The sequence below is a fragment of the Liolophura sinensis genome, chromosome 12 (assembly GCF_032854445.1).
Source record: "Liolophura sinensis isolate JHLJ2023 chromosome 12, CUHK_Ljap_v2, whole genome shotgun sequence".
Classification (NCBI taxonomy): Eukaryota; Metazoa; Mollusca; class Polyplacophora; order Chitonida; family Chitonidae; genus Liolophura; species Liolophura sinensis.
Genome location: NC_088306.1, coordinates 28,691,512 through 28,701,921, shown reverse-complemented (window position 1 = coordinate 28,701,921; position 10,410 = coordinate 28,691,512). Strand labels below are relative to the sequence as shown.

General features: G+C 40.8%; 1 protein-coding gene across 1 annotated transcript; it reads left to right on the top strand.

The window, feature by feature from the left end:
• The first annotated feature begins 6,479 nt into the window (after window positions 1–6,479).
• LOC135479865 (putative uncharacterized protein DDB_G0286901) lies at window positions 6,480–9,221 on the top strand. The gene has a single exon (XM_064759769.1). It carries the CDS (start codon window positions 6,480–6,482, stop codon window positions 9,219–9,221), a length of 2,742 nt encoding a protein of 913 aa, XP_064615839.1.
• Window positions 9,222–10,410: the final 1,189 nt, after the last annotated feature.

Genomic DNA, 10,410 nt, shown 5'->3' with positions numbered 1-10,410 from the left:
GTGAATGTTGGTGTGATGGTACTCAGAGTTGTGAATGTTGGTGCCATGGTGCTCACAGATGTGAATATTGCCTTTTTTTAACCATTAATATGAACACTTAAAAGAAAACCATAACTGAGATAAATTTACAAAAGTCCAGATTTCACGAAAAACTATTTCCTAGTTATTACACTTTCCTCTCTGCTCTTTTGGTTTTACTATCCATCATGTAGTATTTTATGTTGTATTCCTGCATAGCCTAGGATCTTCTAGTCGACGATGAGGTATAGTGGTTTTGTATTGCTTCCATCTGTATATTATATGTAACGATGACATATCTTTTTGCGTAATTCTGGACAAGCGACGTCAAATAAATTCACCAACCTCACCACTTGCCAAATATCATAATTTTTCTAACCGTGTAAGGTGAATTGCCACAATGCGGGATTCGACGGTTACGTGTAACCTTTGCCAACCTTCATATTATCGTCACTGCTTTGACTTTCCTCTCGGTATTTACTGTATTGTTCTAGATATCATTCGAGGGAATTAAGTCAGGAAGAAGATGGCTGACTTATGCAAACAGAAAACCGCATGTAGCCAGGTACAAAATCAATCTACTGAGAGCATGTCGAGATAGAACCATCTGAACCTAGATTTGAGCTGAAGACTTCACAGGTGAGGGGTAATGAAATCTTCCGTATGAGTCTTTTTGGGTTCCCCGGCCAGTGAATATACAAGGTTTCTATTATTGACGATTTTAAGATGCGTAGTATGTTTGCCAGGCTAAAGGAATGACATATGATATCGTATTTAATTAGGGCAGGATCCATCGTCGAAGACCATTTGTTTTGTTTGTCTCCATAGGTTATAGTTTAAATATAGCTTATTGGACTGTACATACATACATAAATTATGGGGCTGTGTTAAATCAATAATGTTGATGTACACATAAGGTACGGTGTATAAAGCGCCCTGTCGACAATTACTATTTTCAGCGCTGGTCGTTCAAAGGTCGATTCGTACATTGCCTCAAATGGCAAATTCATAGCTGGTGTTACCGTCGAATCTGAGGACCGTTACACAAAACGTCTAGGGGCTGAGATTAGACGGTTAACTTTACTTAGTGCACTAGCTATTTTTTCCAGCCCGTTTCACAAAGAAAGTATTTTGGCTATCGACTAAAACTTTTGGTTTTATATTTTGAAAGACAGTGCAAAATTCTTAGTCACGTCAGAAAGTTGCTAGGCAAACAAATTCCGCATTAAAATATATCAGTCCGAATTTTTAGCATTTATTTATTGGTCGGGGATCAATAGGAATATGTCAGCTTCTTTCAGCAATAAAAGTCTTTTTAAAACCAACCTCAAAACTACCAAAGCGCAAATGTTTCCCTTCCACTGCCTGTTATGAGAGTTATCGCCCTTTGTTTGCCAAAAGCTAACATGTGTAGGTGAATTGTATAGGTGAAAAATTATGAGTTTTGCATTAAACAACAAAACAAATAAATACATTAAACGACTGTATTTTTTGGCCTCACTACTAATTTCCTCACATTTATGTCAAAATATCTCTTGCCTTGAAGGTCAGTCGATACCACTCAGTAAGCAGCTTTGTTGTAATAATAAACGCTTCGGGAGCGGTAGATCCGGAGTCAATCCTCGGTCGAGTCACACCTAAGGCCTCAACACAGGAAGTTGTAACTTCCTCGCTTGGCGTTTAGCATGAATTGGGATAGTCCAACGACTGTTGACCCGTATCAGTATAATGGCTTGAGCGGTGCGGGTTAAATGCTTTTGGTAAGGCGTCTCAGTGAAGCAGCACTAGATAAAAGAGCGGTGGAAATCCGTCCTGCAACAAGAAGGCACATTACATGCACTCTAAGGATTCCTTCGTCGTCATATGGCTGAAAAATTGTTAAGTATGACGTTGAACTCCCAAGCACTCGCACTCACTCGCAATAATAAAATGCTACCGAAGCAAAATTCTTCAATCCTCAATAGGGTAATTTCAAGTTCAAACTCTTTTGTTGTTTAAGGTAAAAAACAGCCCTACTCTGTCATGTGACTTTTGAAAATGTTAGGCAGCCTTCGTTGACATTAATTTACTCATCACTTATCTCGCCGTGTTCCATAGGCACACTCAACATTCAGCTTTTCTCCGTCGTTTGTCTTCTCTAAATTACTTTATAGTACATGTGATTAATAATAGTTGCGTAACGTTTGACACGTCACATGATACAGTACGGCTGTTTAGCCATAAAATAGTTTGAACTAAAAACTTCCCTACTATTCAGTGTTTCGTGCATTTCTACGAAGACGATTTTGTAATGTCTAATTGAAATCGATGAAATCAAGTTAGTTTATAGACATAAAAATAATATCACAAATCAAATCAAGCACGAGTTCGGCAATATTTATTATATGAACTTAAAATATATCATAGGATAAACATATATTGTACTAGAAAAGAAAAGTAAAAATTTGTACGAACTATGCAGCCATGTAACAATGGAATTTCGGCTACGTTTACGGCTGTGAGGCGGTATTATCAGGGGAGGTAACCGTGCAGCAGGTCAGGGAGGCGGCGGAGTAGCAAGCCGCTATACACTTATCTTGATTTGCGCAGCTTCGCGCACAAAGACTGGCGGACAGCTGGGTAGAGGTATCCGGTGTGCATTGCAGGCTCACGGGACGATAGGACATGAAGATTTCATCGTGAGACGTTGACGACTGGGAACTGGCGACTGTACGTCCGGAGATACCTGAATACAGAAATCAAAAAGAAAAATAATCATATCAAGAAATTGCAGTTGGTGTGCATTTGTTTGATTTCGTATTGACTTGTTTAATATTCCCGATCCTTTGTTACGTTTACCATCTTTAAGACAAAACATTTTACGAACGTTAAAAGACCCGTGATTGTATGAACAGAGTTAAGTAGTATACGTGTACTCTTCGTATTGTTGCTTCTGTTTCTGTTGCTAAAATTATATTTTCATTTCAACAATCGTTAATTTTCACTAGCCGAGACAACTGACAAGACGTCGATGTGGCCTTTTTGCTAGGTCAGTCACTTATAATAAAATATATAGGGCAAACCCTCGATCCACCAATAAACAGAGCCGATTGCGGTTCATTGTTGGAACTCAGTCTAAATGCATTACCATTAAATACTGTGTTGTGTTTTGAATTATTTCACCAACAAAACCTCATGAGTGAGAGAACGTCAACTATAAGGAATTGCGAGAACGTAAATATGTTTGTCCCTTAAAGACAAAGTAAACAAACGTAAGTATATTACCTTTCCTGACCATACTGGGACAAGTGACATCACATCATGTTTTCGCTACTTAACGCACTCAGATTGCTGGATTTCATCATTCAAAATGTATATGCATGTAGGCCTATAAAAGCTTTTGCCGAATGAACCATTGAAGCGAAGTATTTTAAACAAAGATGGATGTTCTGCCATTGATACCTTCTGGGTCATTACAGATCACCGCTGAATATGACGCTTTAATGCAAATCAGCTTTCAGATTACAAAGCAAAATTTAGACACATGCTTCGAAAAACTATGTTTTTTTTAGAAAACCTCATTTACTTTCATTGAGACGCCAAGAGATCGTGACTGTATCAACAGCATACACTTTGTTTGCAAAAAAATCCCCGTAAACGAAAAAAATGCATTGAGCGGAGCAATGGAAGTTAATTGTAAATGAGCGAATTCCACTTCAAACAACAACAACAGAACGTCTATGATCTCATTTGGGGATTTTAGCGGACGTGCCATTTCTTGAGTACCGAAGCTATCCCCAGCCAAACAGTGGATAAGCCATGTGCACAGGGTAAAAGATGGAATATATATAAAAAAATATAATTCCAACAAGGTCTCCTTATAGAAGCCTTGATAAATGCCTTGTATTCGTAATCCTGCGTTACTCAAACCCCGGATATGATGTGTTAACATTGGCCGATCATGTTTTCTTCGTAATCACAATAATCTCGCGAACAGAAACTGCCAGCCATAATGCTACACCAAAACTAGAAAACTTTAAGTTTTCCCCTTAAAGGTAGCCCATCAAGTGAATGAACAAGTCTAAATGGAAACCCAGGTGGTACATGTAGTTATTATTAGTTGGTTTACGTGAGAAGGTCTCTCAGCAACCTGCAGATGGTCATTGGTTTCCTTCTTGCACTGCCCGGTTTTTTCTCATCATAATGCCGGCCGCTGTTGGATAACGGAAATAGCCCTGGTTACGGCGTAAAACGCCTATGAAATAAATTAATAAATATTAGCCCGTGGATGGCCGGTGACAGTAAGCAGAACACTAATATAAGCCTGTTCAGTATTTGGCGTATTATTGTTTATCTAAATGCAAAATTCAGCTTCTAAGCGCGAAGACTCTGGAAAATGATAGGAATTGTGTTAAAGCTTGATTTCGACTGAGGTGAATTTCTCGCGCTGATTGACTTGCCTACGTCGTCTCTCTCACACAGAGTTTTGTAGGACCCCGAGGCGTTGACCTGGCCCCATCTACTGTGAACAATTCCAAACACTGCAGCAGTGAATCCCGAATCCGCGTCGTTCCAGTCAGTATATGTCATTGGTTTCAAAGTGCTATCCTGCCAACGTTTCCAGTACCAATTATCGTTCACATTCACAGCTCCTAGCCAGACTTGGGAAATACCTGTTCTCAACGAAGGCAAAAAAAAAATATGCAATAAGCGAAATAATCAAAACACAGTTCAAGGCGTCGATCAGAAGGACAACAATCAGTAAACACATTGAACAATGGAAACTCTCTTCCTTGAGAAAGAGGAATTCTTAAATGCTGAAAGGTGTTACTTTTTAATGCCAGAGGGCGTGTATTTTGTTAGTACTGATGATATTTCATATCATCAGTATTGATATGTTGGCATGTATGCTTTAGGTTTTTTTTTACATGAACATTTAGACCATGTATGTATGTATGTATGTATGTATGTATGTATGTATGTATGTATGTATGTATGTATGTATGTATGTATATGTGCGTGTGTGCGTGCGTGCGTGTGTGTGCGTGCGTGTGTGCGTGTGTGTATGTATGTATGTATGTATGCTTTGGGTTTAACGTCGTACTTAACAATTTTTCAGTCATATGACGACGAGCAGTCAATGGGTGTGTGTACATATGTGACTCCATGCCCCGGACAACGAGGAGTCATTGGGTGTGTGTACATATATTGTGTCTTCCTGTGACACCATGCCTCGGACGACGAGGAGCCATTGGGGGTGTGTACATATAGAGTGTCTTCCTGTGACTCCATGCCTTGGACGACGAGGAGTTATTGGGTGTGTGTACATTTACTGTGTCTTTTTGTCACTCCATGCCTCGGACACATTATACTCACACAGCAACATCAAGTACCCGGGATCAACCCTAAGTATTTTGACGCAGCTTTGTCAAGTAGGACTTACCTGGCAAAGCGGCTAAAGCTTTTATCCCGCTTTTACAAGTTTCAACCTGTGGATGACTGTGGGTTGTCCCGCTTAAGCTAAAGCTGGCAGATGGTATATGAGTGAAATAGTCTTAAATACGGAGTAAAATACCAATCACATCAGTAAATATATAAGTTATTAATCCACAAACCTGAGCATAGTCGCAAAATTTAAGTAACTATTTACTAACTGTAAATCAAATGAAATGAATCTGCTCAGTGTGACACATCTGCTATAGGCAATAAAGTTTCACTTCTACTTTGGCGTATTAACTACATACACATGTATATGTGACAGCCATATACAAATGGCCGTGTCTCAAAGGGTGCCTGGCAACAACCCGCGGATGGTCGTGGGTTTGCCTCGGGCTCTGCCTGGTTTCTTACCACTATATAATGATGGCCGCTGTCGCATAAGTGAAATATTACTGAGTACACCAATCAAATAAAGAAGTGAATCTCATTTTCAGCCAGTGAGGATTCTCTTGATTACTCATGTAGTTTGTTCATAGAATTTTTCTCGATCAAGCTCACAGTGTAATTATTTATGGGACTGTCTAAGCCATAAACTGTAGTTTTCTTTGACTGTGTCATTTAAAGGAACAACCACTTACCACAGCTTTCCAATAGCTTGTTTTCTGTCTCTGTCTCTATAAAGGCGATGTGACACCCGAGTTGGTTCTCACATAAGCCCACAGCTTCTGAGAGGGTTAAAGTCTCAGAGCTCACGTAATAACACGAGTGCATGTCTTCTGCGTGGAGGCGGAACGCGTTACCGACGCCCGACTGGATTACGCAGTCCTCGACGCCTGAAGCAAAACAATACTAGTGACCACAACAATAATAATTGTAAGGTGAACAGTAACAGTAGCTGTAAGTGTAGTTGTGCATGTGGCAGTAGTTGCGGTAGCAGGGGTGGCAAAAACGTAGTATAGCGGCAGCAAGAACAGTAAAACGGCAGAAAAAGCATCAACAACAGCGGCAATACTAACACCGTATGCTGCTATAACGGTAGCAGCATGAACTGGAGCTGCAAATGCATCAACACAAACAACAGCGACAACACCAACAACGAATGCAGCAATAACGGTAACAACATGGGCAGGAGTAGTAAATACATCACCACAAACAACAGAGACAACACCAACAACGAATGCAGCAATAACGGTAACAACATGGACAGGAGCAGTAAATGCATCACCACAAACATCAGCAGAAACAACAGTGACATCACCAACACCGTATGCAGCAGAAACGGTAACAACATGGGCAGTAGCAACAAATACATCACCACAAACAACAGCGACAACACCAACAACGAATGCAGCAATAACGGTAACAACATGGGCAGGAGTAGTAAATACATCACCACAAAGAACAGAGACAACACCAACAACGAATGCAGCAATAACGGTAACAACAGGGACAGGAGCAATAAATGTATCACCACAAACATCAGCAGAAACAACAGCGACAAAACCAACACCGTATGCAGCAGAAACGGTAACAGCATGGGCAGTAGGAACAAATACATCAGCAGAAACAACAGAGACAACACCAACAACGAATGCAGCAATACCGGTACCATCATGGACAGGAGCAGTAAATGCATCACCACAAACATCAGCAGAAACAACAGCGACAAAACCAACACCGTATGCAGCAGAAACGGTAACAACATGGGCAGTAGCAACAAATACATCACCACAAACAACAGCGACAACACCAGCAATGAATGCAGCAATAACGGTAACAACATGGGCAGGAGTAGTAAATACATCACCACAAACAACAGAGACAACACCAACAACGAATGCAGCAATAACGGTAACAACATGGACACGAGCAATAAATGTATCACCACAAACATCAGCAGAAACAACAGCGACAAAACCAACACCGTATGCAGCAATAACGGTAACAGCATGGGCAGTAGCAACAAATACATCAGCAGAAACAACAGAGACAACACCAACAACGAATGCAGCAATAACTGTAACATCATGGACAGGAGCAGTAAATGCATCACCACAAACATCAGCAGAAACAACAGCGACAAAACCAACACCGTATGCAGCAGAAACGGTAACAACATGGGCAGTAGCAACAAATACATCACCACAAACAACAGAGACAACACCAACAACGAATGCAGCAATAACGGTAACAACATGGGCAGGGGCAACAAATACATCACCACAAACAACAGAGACAACACCAACAACGAATGCAGCAGGAACAATAACAACATGGGCAGGGACAGAAAATGCATCAGCACCAATAAAAGACACAACACCAACACCGTATGCAGCAAAAACGGTAACAACATGGGCAGTAGCAACAAATACATCACCACAAACAACAGAGACAACACCAACAACGAATGCAGCAATACCGGTAACATCATGGACAGGAGCAGTAAATGCATCACCACAAACAACAGCAGAAACAACAGCGACAAAACCAACACCGTATGCAGCAGAAACGGTAACAACATGGGCAGTAGCAACAAATACATCACCACAAACAACAGCGACAACACCAGCAATGAATGCAGCAATAACGGTAACAACATGGGCAGGAGTAGTAAATACATCACCACAAACAACAGAGACAACACCAACAACGAATGCAGCAATAACGGTAACAACATGGACACGAGCAATAAATGTATCACCACAAACATCAGCAGAAACAACAGCGACAAAACCAACACCGTATGCAGCAATAACGGTAACAGCATGGGCAGTAGCAACAAATACATCAGCAGAAACAACAGAGACAACACCAACAACGAATGCAGCAATAACTGTAACATCATGGACAGGAGCAGTAAATGCATCACCACAAACATCAGCAGAAACAACAGCGACAAAACCAACACCGTATGCAGCAGAAACGGTAACAACATGGGCAGTAGCAACAAATACATCACCACAAACAACAGAGACAACACCAACAACGAATGCAGCAATAACGGTAACAACATGGGCAGGGGCAACAAATACATCACCACAAACAACAGAGACAACACCAACAACGAATGCAGTAATACCGGTAACATCATGGACAGGAGCAGTAAATGCATCACCACAAACAACAGCAGAAACAACAGTGACATCACCAACGCCGTATGCAGCAATAACGGTAACAACATGGGCAGTAGCAACAAATACATCACCACAAACAACAGCGACAACACCAACAACGAATGCAGCAGGAACAATAACAACATGGGCAGGGACAGAAAATGCATCAGCACCAATAAAAGACACAACACCAACACCGTATGCAGCAAAAACGGTAACAACATGGGCAGTAGCAACAAATACATCACCACAAACAACAGAGACAACACCAACAACGAATGCAGCAATACCGGTAACATCATGGACAGGAGCAGTAAATGCATCACCACAAACAACAGCAGAAACAACAGTGACATCACCAACGCCGTATGCAGCAGAAACGGTAACAACATGGGCAGTAGCAACAAATACATCACCACAAACAACAGCGACAACACCAACACCGTATGCAGCAGAAACGGTAACAACATGGGCAGGGGCAGAAAATGCATCACCAGAAATAAAAGCCACAAAACCAACAACGAATGCAGCAATAAAGGTAACAACATGGGCAGGAGCCGTAAATGCTTCACCACAACATCAGTAGAAACAACAGCAACAACACCAACAACGTATGCAGCAATAACGGTAACAACATGGACAGAAGCAGTAAATACATCACCACAACATTAGCAGAAACAACAGCGACAACACCAACACCGTATGCAGCAATAACGGTAACAACATGGACAGGACCAGTAAATGCATCACCACAACATCAGCAGAAACAACAGCGACAAAACCAACACCATATGCAGCAGGAACGGTGCCAACATGGGCAGGAATAGCAAATGCATCACCACAACATCAGCAGAAACAACAGCGACAACACCAACAAAGAATGCAGCAATAACGATAACAACATGAGCAGGAGCAGCAAATGCATCACCACAAACAACAGCAGAAACAACAGCGACATCACCAACACCGTATGCAGCAGGGATGGTAACAACATGGGCAGGAACAGTAAATGCATCACCACAAACATCAGCAGAAAGAACAGTGACATCACCAACACCGTATGCAGCAGGAACGGTGCCAACCTGGGCAGGAATAGTAAATGCATCACCACAACATCAGCAGAAACAACAGCGACAACACCAACAAAGAATGCAGCAATAACGGTAACAACATGGGCATTTAAAAATGTATTCCAGTTCGGCTTAAAATGCAGGTATTCATATATCCAACGTAGCGGTCTAATTCATCAGGATTAATATACTGACCCTAGCCCTGGGTTGAGCGGAGTTAGAGCACCACCATATGGAGATGGAGCACCACCGAAAGATGGAGCAACCACAACATCAGTTGGATCACATATAACAATAACACCAACAGTAATAGTTTTAATACCAGGAAAAATCAGTAACAATAGCTGAATTGGCAATAATACATGTAGCAGCATCTTTAGTAGTAACCCAGTGATAGTATTGCTTTAATATTTAAAAGTGGTGAAAACATAAAAGTTACATAAATTCCAGTTGCATGAGAGCGAAAAATTAGTTATGAATGAGGTGTGTGTTTTTTCGATTTTTCTTTAATGCGAAGGAGACACTTTAAAATAATGGCGCGTATAAGAGACCTCCCCTTGGGATATGTGTTGCGTAATAATGATATAAATGTGAATATAACACATGTTTAATAAAAATAGTTGCACTAGAATATGGTCCTCTGAGCTTACAAATGTGTTCTACCTGGATTTAGATGTGTGTGTAACATATTCATAAATATTACTGTAATTCAGATTAAATGCATGTGTTTGGACATAAACAACAAATTTACATTCAAAAAAATTCATTGGGCATGCATTACATCCTTATTC